This window comes from Pagrus major, chromosome 5, assembly GCF_040436345.1.
Source record: "Pagrus major chromosome 5, Pma_NU_1.0".
Lineage (NCBI taxonomy): Eukaryota > Metazoa > Chordata > Actinopteri > Spariformes > Sparidae > Pagrus > Pagrus major.
In genome coordinates, this window is record NC_133219.1 from 29,414,057 (window position 1) to 29,430,554 (window position 16,498).

General features: G+C 41.1%; 1 protein-coding gene and 1 long non-coding RNA gene across 2 annotated transcripts; both read left to right on the plus strand.

Annotated features, from left to right (window-relative positions):
* Window positions 1-382: 382 nt before the first annotated feature.
* On the plus strand, window positions 383-8,383 carry LOC140996733 (uncharacterized). Its single transcript, XR_012178822.1, has 3 exons — window positions 383-495; window positions 859-1,105; window positions 8,208-8,383. It is a non-coding gene; the product is annotated as an uncharacterized lncRNA (long non-coding RNA).
* A 3,835-nt stretch (window positions 8,384-12,218) lies between these two features.
* LOC140996164 (GTPase IMAP family member 9-like) lies at window positions 12,219-16,265 on the plus strand. The gene is made up of 2 exons (XM_073466452.1): window positions 12,219-12,262; window positions 14,696-16,265. The coding sequence occupies exons 1-2, from the start codon at window positions 12,247-12,249 to the stop codon at window positions 15,643-15,645; spliced, it is 966 nt and encodes a 321-aa protein (XP_073322553.1). The 5' UTR covers window positions 12,219-12,246; the 3' UTR covers window positions 15,646-16,265.
* Window positions 16,266-16,498: the final 233 nt, after the last annotated feature.

The window sequence follows — 16,498 nt, forward strand, 5'->3', positions numbered from 1 at the left end:
ATTTCAATGTCATTAGAATAAAATAAAAGTATTCATCTGCTCTCTGCTTATTGTCATCCCCTTCCTACATCCAGACTGAGAATAATCCCACTGGTTCAGATGGACTTTATGATGATGCAACCAGTACTTACACACTGAGATGAGCATTCACTGTACCTAAAGATGTCCCCTGTTATTTATTTTACAGTTACTCAGAGCAGAGCAGTGTAGCCCAGCCTTTTCAGTTAGTGACGGCTGATAACTGAGAAAAGTCCATTAAAGTGTGTTAAAGCCTTGTAACTGGATGTTTACAGTTCAGTCTAAACTTTGTTAGTTTGTTTCATGTCTGAGTCCTGAAGGAAATGATCAGTAATTCCTCAGAAAAAGAGGGAATAATTAAAGGATTATGTAATTAATATCTAATAACCCCTCTGATTTGTCTTGCTGTCCTCTGTTGTGCTCCTGACCCCAGGATGGGAACCAGCAGCCTGGAGATGAGGCCCCACCTGTCCCCAGGTAATATCAGTGTTAGAGTTGATACTTCACAGTGTAGACATGAGCTCCACAGTACTCAACCCACAGTACCACAGTGTACCCACAGTACAATTTAGTGCACTTTGGTATTTTAGTCCGTTTTATCCCATTAAATGTGAAACTCAGAGTTATATAATTTATACCAGGGGTCAGTCTGACAAAGAGTTCAGACTGGTCTGTGGTGTAGGGCCAGTCTCAGGAGCCACCTGCTGACCAGTGGCACCAAACTACACACATAAAGAAAACACGGCTGTGGCTTATTAATAATGTTGTGCAGCAAGTAATGAGAAGGGAAAGAGAGATTCTTCAGCCCTCTTAACTGACTCCCTACTGTCTGTATTTCAGAGTGAACGGGGCCAACGGGGATGGCAGAGGACGTCGTGGACAGGCTCTCCGTGTATTAATAAACCAGGTGGCTGAGGCTATGAGGAGCGATGCAGCTCAGGCTCTGATAAACCAGGTGGCTGAGGCTATGAGGAGCGATGCAGCTCAGGCTCTGGGGAGCGATGCAGCTGGTGTTCTGGTATTCTGGGCGACCAAGGCTCTGGGAGGGTGGATGACCGAGCAACTGAGTCTCTGGCTCTATAGCCTGGTATGTACCTGGCCAGGCAAATATTTTCAAAAGGTGACTGTCAGGGTGGGTTCTCAAGCAGTGCATTGAGGGATCAAGGATTTGAGGGAGACGGGTGTCATGGTAGCTCGCTCAGGACAGGCAGATGGTTAAAAGTTCATGATGATGTTGTAGAATATTAAATACGGTGCCTATAAAAAGTATTCACCCCCTTGGATGCTTTCCCCTTTTATTGCTTTGATAAATTGAATCATGATCAATATAATTTGACTTTTACACCAAAAAAAAAAATCCAAAGTAATGTCAATTAATTGAAAATACATAATGTAAGATAAGTGACTGCATAAGAATTCACCCCCTTCAAGTCAGTATTTAGTAGATGCACCATTGTTCTCAATGAACCCGGGCAACAGTTGTTGTATGCAGGCAGAGAGGCTTTGTCCTCTCTCCCTGTCCTCTCTCCCTGTCCTCTCTCCCTGTCCTGTTAGCCTGGTGCTCTCTCCCTGTCCTCTCTCCCTGTCCTGTTAGCCTGGTGCTCTCTTCCTGTCCTCTCTCCCTGTCCTGTTAGCCTGGTGCTCTCTCCCTGTCCTCTCTCCCTGTCCTGTTAGCCTGGTGCTCTCTTCCTGTCCTCTCTCCCTGTCCTGTTAGCCTCGTGCTGTCTTCTTCTGCATCTTTACTCTGAATATACCAGAGAACATTCAGTAATATTATCAGTAAATTAGTGACTATAAAGACGTCTATATTAAGATTAGACTGTTGTGTCATTATTCAGGGAGCCAACTTAAAAACCGTTTCCTGCAGTTTTACATATTAAAAGTACATATCTGTGCTTATTGTCATTCCCTTCCTCAGTCCAGAGTGAGAATAATCCCACTGGTTCAGATGGAATGGAAAAGTCCATTAAAGTGTGTTAAAGCCTTGTAACTGGATGTTTACAGTTCAGTCTAAACTTTGTTAGTTTGTTTCATGTCTGAGTCCTGAAGGAAATGATCAGTAATTCCTCAGAAAAAGGGGGAATAATTAAAGGATTATGTAATTAATATCTAATAACCCCTCTGATTTGTCTCGCTGTCCTCTGTTGTGCTCCTGACCCCAGGATGGGAACCAGCAGCCTGGAGATGAGGCCCCACCTGTCCCCAGGTAATATCAGTGTTAGAGTTGATACTTCACAGTGTAGACATGAGCTCCACAGTACTAACAGATAACCCAAAGCAACACATTATCAGCACAGTTCAGTGTATTACGGTCATACGCAGTTTATTAATAAAGTACAATTTAGCGTACTTTGGTATTTTAGTCTGTTTTATCCCATTAAATATGAAACTCAGAGTTATATAATTTATACCAGGGGTCGGTCTGACAAAGAGTTCAGACTGGTCTGTGGTGTAGGGCCAGTCTCAGGAGCCACCTGCTGACCAGTGGCACCAAACTACACACATAAAGAAAACACGGCTGTGGCTTATTAATAATGTTGTGCAGCAAGTAATGAGAAGGGAAAGAGAGATTCTTCAGCCCTCTTAACTGACTCCATACTGTCTGTATTTCAGAGTGAACGGGGCCAACGGGGATGGCAGAGGACGTCGTGGACAGGCTCTCCATGTATTAGTGTCACCAATATGCTGGGTGGTTGAGGATCTGGTGAGCTATGCAGCTCAGGCTCTGATAAACCAGGTGGCTGAGGCTATGAGGAGCGATGCAGCTGGTGTTCTGGTATTCTGGGCGACCAAGGCTCTGGGAGGGTGGATGGCCAAGGCTCTGAGGCTCTGGATCGGCAGACGGCTGAGGCTCTGGCTCTGTAGACTGGTATGTACCTGGCCAGGCAAGTACTTTCAAAAGGTGACTGTCAGGGTGGGTTCTCAAGCAGTGCATTGAGGGATCAAGGATTTGAGGGAGACGGGTGTCATGGTAGCTCGCTCAGGACAGGCAGATGGTTAAAAGTTCATGATGATGTTGTAGAATATTAAATACGGTGCCTATAAAAAGTATTCACCCCCTTCAAGTCAGTATTTAGTAGATGCACCTTTGGCCTCAAAGAACCTGGGAGCAACAGTTGTTGTCTGCAGGCAGAGTCTCTCCCAGCTCAGCTGCTGAAGCTTTTAACTCCTGCAGAGTAGTAGTAATAGTAGTCATGGTTAGGTTTTAAAGGCACTGTGACTGTGTGCAGCCATGCCAGAGTATCTAAGGTGTGCTCAGATACTTAAACAACTAGCACTGCACCTGCCCGCCGAGAGGACGGAGTTAAGCTAGGCTTATCAGCATACCAGTTAGGAATCAAAACATCATAAAAATGCTTCTAAACCACTCAAAATTTGGTCAGCATGTTCATAAAATACACACAAAACAGTTTGGCAAACATATCCCAAAAAATCATGAGCATAAATAATCATTTCTTACCTGAAAAGGGGAAATATCAATAGAGATGCTCGGACACAATGCTTCCTCTCTGGCAGCTTCATTGAGAATCTAGCATTGTGAACTAATCAATCACAAGCGTCATCTCTCACAAGGCACAACAGGTAGATCACAGATTAGCTCATCTGGCAGGTAGATCACAGATTAGCTCATCTGACAGGTAGGTATATTTATAACCTTTTACAGTTTAACAGTTTTTACCTCTTTCACCTCTTTCACAAGACTTAAATGTTTTAATGAATGAATTTGAAATGATGAATTATGAAAGTACTTTTTTACATTTGTAGCTGACCTATTTATGAATGACTTCTCTCATCACTGTATCTGTTTTGAAACTGATTTTAATGACCTTTTACGGTCTTATGAGTTTATATAAAATCAGTCTATCTACTATGGAGCTAAACCAGGGTCAAATGTTTTGTACTTGTAAAAGTAAAATTTGAAACTGAAATTTCAAGCTTTGATCTTTAATTTTGAAAAATACATCAACGTATTCAAAATAAAATTAAATGTAGAAAAAGTTTTTTCAAGTTAAAAATAATTATGATCAACTCTGGTAATTCTTTTGAATAAATCATTTATTTTCATTTTTCACTTTCATATGTTTTGATATTTGGGATCCTATTTCTTTCAGTTGCATGTTTTATCTTTTCAGATTCAGATCTTAGTTTTTTTTCAGTTTCAAATCTTTTTTTCAGTTTCAAATCTTTTTTTTCAGTTTCAGACTTTTGACCCTGATCTAGCGTGGGGGGCGTGGCATCAAGTGAGAGAGGTGTGGCATCATGACAGACAGCTTAACCAAAAGGCTACAGACCTTCGCCTATCATGTTGCCTTCAGGGAACGTAGGATCTAAAACGATTCGGCTACGCCACATGATTGGCAGTGATAAAACTGCTGTCAGTGACAAACTTCCATTTGCACACCATGCACGAATATCCTGCACGGCTAAAACTGTTTTAATTTCCAAGGCTGTTTAGATGTGAGATGTGGAAGCTGTTTTAGACAGTACTGAGGACCAATTGTAGTACAGGAGCGACAAAATCACGCCAGATTGTGCACAGACACCCACACTTTATGTATTGAAATGTCCAATTTCCACGTAGTACTGTGAATGCCTCGCAGTGTCCGCTGGCTAGAGATGGGATTTATGGCTCTTTGAGGGGAGCCGGATCTTGGTGAGCCGTTCCTTTCAAAGAGGCGTTCAAAAAACTGGCTCATTTGACTGATTTTTATATTTATTAAGTTTTAAGAAGCCAGCCTGGTGGTAACTCATTTTATCTTGGAAATAATCACTGGGAGGTTGATGGGGTGAGATTTGGAACAAAATAATACAAAATTAGATATCCCACCAATATCTGAGTTTGAATTATTCTGAAATATTGATTATAACCTCATTTGACATGTGTGGACTAGATTTTAAAGTCTGATCTGGATTCATTGTAAATATTCCACAAGGTTGCACCATATCACTGTCTTCCACAAGAGAAAAGTGCATCCAAATGCTGCTCCGCTTCCTTTGGCTCATTTTGTCCAAACAACGACGTCAGACACAGGACAGACTGACTGTCCTCCTCCTAATTAAGACCGCTGCAGCTGCTCTGCTCTCTGAGGCAGGGGCAGTCACGTGTTTCTGTTTTTGCAAAGGCAGCGTGCACAACTCAGGTGGACTCCTGCTACATTTGCATATCTAATAAGCACCGTGCAGCTGAGCTGCGCTCCTCCACATGTAACTTTTTTCCCTCCTGTTCTCTGTCCCACTCAGGGTGGAGCAAAGGAGGAGCTTGTGTGTGCATCTGCGTGAAACACACAGTGATATATATATATATGTATATATATATATATATATATATATATATATATATATATATATATATATATATATATATATATATATATTAAAAAAAAAGAACGGTTCCCAGCTGCGACTCGGTTCCCATCGTTCATGTTAATGAGCCGTTCAAAAAAAACGGTTCGTCTGGAACGTCACAACACTACCCATGGCGTCCGGTTCTGCTGGCTCACCTGCTGGACCCAGCACACAGGTGAGAAAAGTAAGGTTGGGAAATCGTGATAAATATCAAAATGAGAGGTCGTTTTGTAACAACATTCAATGTTTCTGACATCTTTTAAGTGGTGAATTGTCAAAGCTAGAGGTTAAGCATAGGGCTAACGTTAGCATTGAGTGGCTGCTAACGCAGTTGTAGGCAGTAACGTTAGCCTATGTACTGCGTGAAAAACACAGATAATGCTGTTAATTTGAATAAAGGTAGTGCTGTTTTGTGGTTGCAGGAATGCATGGGGTGCTGAAAAAAACACAAAACGACCTCTCATTTTGATATTTATCACGATTTCCCAACCTTACTTTTCTCACCTGTGTGCTGGGTCCAGTGCTACGTGTCGGACATTTCAGTACTTAAAGTGTGGGTGTCTGTGCACAATCTGGCGTGATTTTGTCGCTCCTGTACTACAATTGGTCCTCAGTACTGTCTAAAACAGCTTCCACATCTCACATCTAAACAGCCTTGGAAATTAAAACAGTTTTAGCCGTGCAGGATATTCGTGCATGGTGTGCAAATGGAAGTTTGTCACTGACAGCAGTTTTATCACTGCCAATCGTGGCGTAGCCGAATCGTTTTAGATCCTACGTTCCCTGAAGGCAACATGATAGGGGAAGGTCTGTAGCCTTTTGGTTAAGCTGTCTGTCATGATTCCACACCCCTCTCAGTTGATGCCACGCCCCCCACGCTAGATCAGGGTCAAAAGTCTGAAACTGAAAAAAAGATTTGAAACTGAAAAAAAAAAAGATCTGAAACTGAAAAAAAAGATTTGAAACTGAAAAAAAACTAAGATCTGAATCTGAAAAGATAAAACATGCAACTGAAAGAAATAGGATCCCAAATATCAAAACATATGAAAGTGAAAAATGAAAATAAATGATTTATTCAAAAGAATTACCAGAGTTGATCATAATTATTTTTAACCTGAAAAAACTTTTTGTACATTTATTTTTATTTTGAATATGTTGATGTATTTTTCAAAATTCAAGATCAAATCTTGAAATTTCAGTTTCAAATTTTACTTTTTCAAGTACAAAACATTTGACCCTGATTTAGCTCCATAATCACACACAGACTCTAACATGTCCCCACAAAATCTCTCATGGGTGTTGAAATGGGTTGAGATTAGGTCAATGCAAAGGCCACAGCATATGATTCACAGAAGTGTCACGCTCATCAAACATGGAAGCATCTGTATGGTTTCTCTAATCATTTATTTAGCCTTTGTCTTTATTTCTTACCTGTCTCTATTAGGGATCGACCGATATGGTTTTTTTAGGACCGATGCCGATTTTTTTCCATCACCCTTAGCCGATGACTGATTATGGACTGCCGATTTTCTTGGGCCGATTTTTGGGGCCGATACTGCTTTTGCTCCCTCAATTTACATTAAAAAAATGACACAATGATAACAGGTCTCAAGTTTAAACAAACATTTATTGAAGAGTAAAATTTAAGCTTAAGCTGTAACATAAATAAAACAACAACTACTGTACACAGTAGGATTCAACAGCTTTGTTCAACTTTACACCACACATACTTTCAAATGAAAAAAAGTGCTTTGGTGGCTCATGTCTTAGGCTACTATGCTGTCAGGTTTGGCAACAACAGAACATAAATCAGCAGGAAAATAAGTGTGATGTCAGAAGCACATTAAGCAACAAATTGTTCAAGTTTAAGTATTAAACGGCATTATCAACTTTAAAAGGAATAAATATTCAACCATGTACAAAACATTTCTCTCATAGTTTCAGTTAAATCTCTCATCGATGAAAAACTCCACCACCGCTGGATTAATAACGGCAGCAAACGGCTCTAAACACGTTTTCACGAAACACTGACACAAATTAGTATTACATATAAAACATTTCTCTCATCATTAAAGTTCTTCTAGTACACGCTAAAGACCTCTGATAGCCCCGCAATGGCTGCTCCACTCTGCTCTGCTGAGGGAGAGAGCGCGCGCGCACACACACACGACACGCATCTCAGCCCGGCGTTCGCTGATTTAAACTCCTACAAGCACCATGGAACTGAATTGACAACTTTGACATTACTACTAATATTACTTCATTACTAATATTTCAACTAAGTTTAACAGTTAGAGGCTAATTGAAAGTTTAAAACTTACCGTTGTTCTGAAGCTCCTCCTGGGCAATGCTGCTTTCACCACTCTTCCAGTGGGGGAGGGGTAACCATGGATGTAGATCCATGGGTGTAACGGTCTGCATCATGGATCTATAATAAGACCATGGTCTGCATGTGCTGCAGGGTCTTCCGGCAACACAGAGCTGCCCGTGGATGCCTGTCTGTAAATCATGCCGCGGAAAAAAACATTGGCGAACCCACGCGCGAATCGGCCGACGCCGATACGCGGAAAAAACGCAAATATCGGCCCGATATATCGGCCGGACGATGTATCAGTCGATCCTTAGTCTCTATATTATAGCACGACAGCTTTAGGTCAGTTACATCACAGCCTCAGTACAGTCTCTCTTATGAGTGCAGGTGTACAGAGAATAGAGGAGCTCACATCTCAAACATCCCATTTCTACACAAAAGTATTATAAGCTCACCTGATACATTTCCTTCTGTTGAAACTGTTGTCACAACCTAACTCATCCCCTTGTTCCTCTCTCTCTTTTGAATACAGGTACATCTGGATTAAACTGAAGAGATGGCTACCCACTGACAGACGTCCACCGTCCATCACTGACACCAGCTGCCACATCTGGCATTAACAAATGGATATGCCAATGAATTTGGACATTTTAAAATGTATATGTAGGTTACCTTAACTTTTAAATAAAAATGACAGTGCGGCTGGTACCTGTGTCTTTTCATTTAAAATGTTTCTTTAATATAAATTACACAAAAGGCAATGAAAAAGTGATCATTTTACCCTTTTCAGCCACACGCAGTCACATTGACCCCACAGTTACATTTCTGTTCTTACAGGTGTACTTCATGTCCACCTGGTTAAATCTAATGCAGTCTAACACAACAGTCACACAAAAGAGTTTATAAAAAAGGTTCTATTAAGTTTTGTTGAAGCTGTTTCAGAGGGGTGCTGTCTCAACAGCCTTTTGGAGGATGTTTGTTGTACTGCTGAACTCACACTGTAACCCACAGCATGTAGGTGTGTGTGTATATTGACTGCCACAGCCTCTCTACACCTCCCCCTGGACTCTGTGTTGTGTTTCTGTAGGTGTTGTGGGGTTGATGTGGACAGAAGGCAGCAGACACTGGGCTCTGGGTTGTGGTTGAGACCTTGGCTGCACTTTAACGCTTCATTGAAACAATCCTTTCAGTAGCTCACAGTCAGCTTCTTGCCCTTACAGGGCATTGATAGGTAAACTGCAAAAAAAACAAGCACAGCAAGAAAACAAAAACAACAAGAACTGCTGAATTATTAAGAGACTGTGCAACATTGCCACCTAGTGACTTATACAGGCCACTGTCTGTCTACATCTATTTTAGACAAGGAAGTGTTGAGGATGAGTTCAGGAGTCTCACAGTCTGAGGAGTGAAGCTGCTCTGTAGTCTGGTGGTACAGCAGCAGATACTTCTGTATCTGTTGTCAGATGGCAGCAGGGTGAACACACTGTGGCTGTTTAGGTCAGATGGTGGAAGGGAGAGAGAGAGAGCCCGTGCCTACCCCCTTTTATTGGTTAGCATCAATCAGTCTGGACTAGTTTCACCTGAGAGGAAAGAAAGACAAGGCATCAGTCAACAGTTGTACACCACAACCAACAAGGGGGGGCATGTAATATTTAACAAACATTCAATATTGTATCTGCCATAAAGGTAGAATGTATTACAAGACTGTCGCATTAGACTTAACTACTACCTGCTAGGTGGGTCAATAAATTGCACATCTAAGACTGGAGACAGTATAATCGCAAGCTATGCAATATATTCATGTGTTACTGTAACACTACTCGCACATTTTCTTTTACTGAAAAACAGTCTCAAAATCATTTCTATTCAATAACCACACTATCAGTGGTGAAGATATCCTCTTCATCACCTGCAGCAAAAACAGTCGTGTGTCTTTTGGTGACAACTCACTGTCTCCAGCTCCTCAGTCTCTGTTCCCACCCATCCATGGTGTCTGTTGTTCTGTGCTTTCAACTCTCCCCTCAGCCGCCCATTGGTCCACGGCAGCCATGCTCTCATCTCTTGCTGGCTGGCCACAATGTCTATCAAAAGTAGGGCGCACCAGGTGCAGGTGATCTGGGATTAATCTGTCACAGTCTCGAGTTGGGGAGTAAAATAACACTCAGATTGAACAATCTAAAAGCATGCATAAAACCATGATCAATAATGAAAACTAAATCATAAATCATGCACATAAATGAAACCCAAAATATAAAAGCATGTAAACATAACAGAACCGCAAAAGTGCATCTGAGGTCTGATGAGTAGCATATCAGTCCAAACAAAGAGAGCACAATGTTCCTAATTCCAGTCATAAAAAAGAAGGATGGCTCTTTATGTCATCAAGTTTGTCTTTGGTGTCAGCTGTATTGAAGTCTATGGGAGGTGCATGGGAAACACTTAAACATTGCATGACTTCTGATGAAGAAATGCCTCTCCAAAATGAAAGAACACATTTCAGAGAGGAGGTCAACGACTGATTTGTTTTCAAATGATTGACGGGGCAGGTAGGTGGGCCCTAGAGTGCTTCAAGGCTGGAAGTTGGTAATTTCAACAAGAAAAAAGACAAAATCTCTCATGATGTTGGAATGTAGCATGAACGTGCCCATTATCTTCAGCATGTTATCAATAACAGGATGTACTGTGAACAACTATTTGCAGTTGTTGATGTTAGTTCCCTGCACAGGTGGAAGAGGTCAACAAAAAGTTGTTTTTATCTTCACATACAGTTCATACTTCTCATATCTCTGTTGTGGTTTGGCCACTGCCAAACATTCACTGCAAACAAAGGCTGCAGTCATTCACGGGAATTTCCATGCTTACTGTAGAACAGACCTGTGACATTAATTACTCAGAACAAGAGAACATACTTGTTGTTGCTGTTGACAGTGTTACAGGTTTTACATAAATGTCCTTACAACAAGAATCAAGAGCCAGAAAGATGTGGAGGAAAGAAATAACAAATGTTTGATGCCACTTTTTGTCCAGTCATCTAGACCTGCTCTGAAGGTGTTCAGACAAGTCGAACCAGTTTGTCAGCATGTTTTTTTTGCAGCCCGGAGAAACCTTTCCAAAGACTCGATCAGACACCTGAAGCAAACACAACATGCTGAAAAATCCTGTCAGAGCCTGAGTTTGTCACACACTTAGTTGGTAAAGCAATAAAGTTTAGCTACCTGCAGAAAACTGTAAGAGGACAACGTTTCTGGACATCTAATCATTATGTCACATATGTAACTACAGGAAAACAGGAGTTATTGTGGTGGTATAACTGTCTCCACTCTTCTGTCAGTGTTCACATGTTACATTGCTAAACATGTCACATTTTAAAAATACAGTAAACAGTAACCAATATAGGATACTTCTTTCACCACAGGGACAAAGTAGTAGTCTACATTGGTTACTGTTTGGTGTATTTGTAAAATTTGACATGTTTAGCGTCAATAAAATGTTTCTTCTTTCATAAATTGAGTGTAAATGGTGAAATCAGTGTAAACAGTGTGTTCAAACAGCTGCTAAATGTTGGCAGGTAAGACTTTAGCACTTTAGACACAGAAGCAGACAGGCTGGTACAAACTGACACTTTTTACAAGGAAACAAACAACTTCATGTTTTCATTTAATGCTGAATTTACAAGAAGGTAGTTTTTGAATTGCTGTAGCAAAGTTTCTTGTCTTTAAATTTCTCCTCACTGAACAACTCTTAAAATCACATGATTTGTTGGGGGAGTCTGGTGATAGTGTTGTTATTTGTTCACATGTTGGATCAGTTGAAACAGACAGTGTGTCCACAAACATCTGCTGCTAACGTTGGAAGCGTTTTTGAGTTAAGAGAGTCCAAACTCCTTTTCTTCTTCTTCGTCTGTCAGAGAGGACATCAGCTGACTAGGTGTTGGTCCAGGACACATGAGCTTACACACTGCTGAAAGCATGCGGCCCAGACCAGCTCCAAATGTGGTTTGAGTGATCAGATTAAAATTGTTTCCTTGAAGCGTCTTGGGAGTGTTCACACCTGTACTCAGAGCTGTTCACTTGTGATGGGATCACTCAGCACGCACGTTGGTACCAAGTGTGAACAGCCTCTTTGCTTCAGGGTCATATTTTATTGGAAATCTGTTTTTTGAGGTCCCCTGGTAATACTAGTCCCTTGCAAGTAGGGCCAGGACACACCAGTTTGCTTTTTGGTTTTGTTGTGCAGAAATGCTCGATGTATTTTGCTTTTCTCTCAAAATTGGATGTTGGGTTACATTTGGTTTCATGTTACAACAACTAATAGGAACTGCATGATAGAATGAGGATATGAGCTGATTTACATTAACTTCCAGTATTTATTGAGATGTGACGTTCTACATGCTCTGCTCACACTTTAAAAACAGACTGCACTTCCTTGTGCTTAAAATTCCAATCTGGTAGATAGAGGGGGACCGCCCATGTAGAGGTAACAAAGGACAAGTGCCAGGAAGAAGATTCATAGCATGACAAGACACACAACAGCAGGATCCTTTTGCTTCTGGCTGGTTTTTCAGCACAAACATGGCATACTATAAAGGTAAGAGTTCAATGTTATTATTCATTTTCACTTTGTTACAGTGTGATTTATATACTCACATATTTTACATAGTGAATTATCAAGATGAAAAACAACTATTCATTTTTGTTCAAGTGATAAAAACGAGAAATTTAAGAGAGACAAAGGACAAAATACGACATGACCTTTAAACTTTTTTATCTATTAGTGTATAATCTATAGTCAGGTGACAAAGAGTTATGAATAGTGTCAATTATTACAATTTGAAATCATGTAGTTACACAGTACAAGGTACATTTATTGTAACTTTTAACAAAATAATATTCTAATATTCTATTCTGCCACATCTTTTTTGGCAATGGAGTGTTCAGGAGTCTCACAGCCTTGGCAATGACTCTGTAGTCTGCTGGTACAGCAGCAGATACTTCTGTGTCTTTTGCCAGATGGCAGGATTACTAATTATTAATTATTAATTATTTTTATTATTATTAATTACATGACAGTGAGGCCTACTTATCCCAGTAACACTTGTGTGAATCAGTTTATTAACTGTCTGTCTGTCTGACTGATCTACAGCAACAGTCTCTGTTCTTTGTGTCTTTCACACATCTTCTGAACATTTCTTTACAAATAATTGAGCCATCAACTGTAGACATGAATCTGTTCATAAGTGACTAGAGTAGCCACTAATGAACTGTTAACACCACATTTAAACAAGTAATATTAACTGTATGAGCTCACTTAGTCTCACATACTCAGTTAGGTTATTAGGAGATATTAAGGGACCTGCTGCTGCTCCACTCTCTGTGGATGTCTCTGAGGCCGAGGCCACGTGGTTCATGATGTGAAGATTTGCTGGGTGAAGGTGATAGATATAATGTTATATAACTTCATAGCTATAATAGTTGTCATTTTCACTGGGGACTATCAGGACATGTCCCTCCAACTTTTTTTTTTTAAAAACATAATTTGTTAAAAAAAAAACAACAACCTTGCACCAAGAAATGTTGCCTAACAAGTGAGACTGAGCTCCACCAGCAGCTGCAGTTGAAAGTGGCTGTAGCAATCTTTGGATGTAGTGACTAGCTGATTTTAGCAGGTTAGTACAGTTAGCCATGCAGCTAAATGGCCCTAGTAGTTGAATGGCTGTGCGCCTGGTCCGCAACGGATCATTGAGGCGTAACTGCTGGCAGAGGAGCTAAGTTCGAAGTGCTCAGCAGCCTCCCAGTGATCACAGCTGGACACCAGACTGGGACCGTACACAGTATCTGAGAGCAACAGATTCTAGTCTGAAGACGGGATACAGTATGGAGGTGGTTTATAGCAGCTCTGACCAGGACTATGGCTATGAGGTGTGCAGAGGGAGAACAGTGTGTAGAGATGGAATATTTTCACATTCTACTCAGTAAATGAGGATTTATTTCAACCAAACCGGTGGTGATTGTGGAAAGACAAACCAAGACTGTTTAGGTGAGTTTTGTTTCTGTCGAGTTTGAATAAAGTGTGTTTTATGATGAGGAGTGTGTTAACAGGTCTTGGGCTACTGCATATGTAAAACAATATTATATTGCAGGAAGCTGCATGTAATCTGATGAATTGCCTCCAGTGGTGTCACTGAGTGGTTCAGTTGCATTGTGGTTAATGTAGTCACCAGATCCTGAAAAAACAGTCCGGTGGTCCTGAAACACTGGACTCATAATGGACAGATCCCAAACAAATGGTCAAAATCAACACAGCACAACCTGAGTTATCACCTTTATATTCCACAGATTCCTTTTTAAAACCTGGTGCCAACATTACCCACAATGCCACTTGGCCACTGAGTTCATTTTATTTATTAGACTAAGAGCTTGTGAAACCGCTGTTTGCATACACCCAGCTGAAGCTACGAGGGCTAAGCTATCAGACTATCACCTCTTGAGTAGGGCTAGCCTTGGAAAGCTAAAGCATTGCTAATTGATCAGCCACAACATTAAAGCCACTGACAGGTGATGTGAATAACATTCATCATCTCTTTACAATGCAATGTTCTGCTGGGAAACCTTGGGTCCTGCATCTACGTGGACGCCACTTGACACACACCACCCATCCAAACACTGTTGTGGACCAAGTACACTTGCTCATGGCAATGGTACTCCTCGACGACAGTGACCCCCTCAGCAGGACAATGCACCCTGACACACCACAAAAACTGCTCAGGAACAGCCTGAGGAAGAGCCTTTCCAAACCTGTTGGATAACATAAAAAACGCCTTGTCATCAAGCTGAACAAAGGCTGTTACATCAGCCTTGAAGCCTGGCTGTTGGCTGGAAGTACATGCTGATATTGTCTCATGAGAGCTGACTCTTATCTTTCATTTTCAAAAATGTAGTTAGCTGAGATATTCCATCTGGAGTGCACACAGTTTGACAGCGTAGCACTGTATGACTGAATGTGTATTTCTCTCCTACACAGATTCAAATGAAAGGAGAATTGTTCTAGTCGGGAAGACCGGAGTGGGGAAGAGCGCAGCAGGAAACACCATCCTGGGCAGAGAAGCATTCGAGTCTGAACTGTCTCCATCTTCCCAGACGTCTGAGTGCCAGAAAGCCAAGGGGGAGGTGGGAGGCCGAAATGTCGCTGTCATTGACACCCCAGGCCTGTTTGACACTAATTTCACCCAAGAAGAAGTCCTGAAGAGAATCAAGATGTGCATCTCTTTCTCTGCTCCTGGTCCTCATGCCTTCCTGGTGGTTCTTCAACTGGGCAGATTTACCCAGGAAGAGAAGGAAACCATCAAGATGATTCAGACCACTTTTGGTGAAGATGCAGGAAAATACACAATGGTGCTGTTCACACATGGAGATCAGCTAAGGAAGCAAACCATTGAAGGCTATATTGCTGAGAGTCCTGATCTGAAAGCCCTCATTCGGACGTGTTATGGTCGATATCATGTCTTTAACAATGAAATCAAAGACCATCAACAAACCGGTCAGCTCCTGGACAAAATTGATAAGATGACAATGGCTAACGGTGGAAGCTACTACACCAACGAAATGTTCCTGAAAGCAGAGGCATTCATAGAGAAGGAGAAGCAGCGACTCCTGAAGGAGTTGGAAGCACAGAGGCAGAAAGAGCTGGATCAGATGAGAGCCAAATATCCAGACAGGGTCTACCACAAGAAGGAGAAGCAGGTGTATATGAGATACGACTATGAGGCTAGAACACGTGCTGAAAGATCAAATGAGTTTGTCTCTGCTCCAGCAATAGCTATAGCTACAGCCTGTGGTGCTGCTGTTGGAGGTGTGCTTGGAGTTGCAGGAGGTCCAATCGGTTTGGTAATTGGAGTAGCAGCTGGAGCAGCTGTTGGAGCTACCATTGGTGCCTTATCAGTGAGAGTCTCAGAGCGCTGCAATGTTCAGTGAGGACAGAACATACAGTTAAAGCTGCTGTACGCGTCGTTTTAACTTCTTGCCTGTTTTACAGTTAGCAGTCCCCTGCCTCCTCTCTACGTCACCACACCTTTTTCGAGGCAGCTCTCTTTGCCTTTTTCTGCAGTATAAAATGTCAGTGCTGGAATTGATAGCTTTCCCTGTACGTAGTGTAGGATCCTGGACTCTGCCTGTTCACTGTGCAGACAGGACCGCCTCTTCATGGCGTTCTCTGTCCTGATTGGATAAAGTGGGCAGGGATACTAAGGAATTAATTTCCTCTTTTACTACATGAGCAGTTGGAGGAGAGACATTGGATACTGACCAAACACTCTGTAACAGTGATTACTGCTGTAATACAGAGCTATTTAACACTTATTTTAATAAGGAAATACAGTTAGAGCAGTTTTAAATGATGATGTTTATATTTGATTGTTTTCAGGAAAAATAAAGTCATTAACTAGTACAGTCTGCTTATTTGCTTCTTTTGTAATTTTTTTGCACAAATCATTTAAATGGAAGATCAGTGTATATTAATATTTAAGATATGGGTTCAAATGTGTACCTGAACTGGAGCTAATCAGCTTGTATTATTCTGCATCTTCAACAATGTTATGACCACATTATATTTGTACAATTTAACCAAAATCATCAGTGTACTTACTATGATAGATTATGATAAATGTGTAGCATCTAAATAAATCATGTTAAACTGATGTAGATTCTGTGGATTCATTTCTTGAGTTGATTTACATATAAAGTATATGAAAGAGAGGAGAAACAATTACTTTTCTCTCTTTTGTTACAGCAGGTGAATTTGTTTTAAAGGAGTATTTGGCTGTGTTAC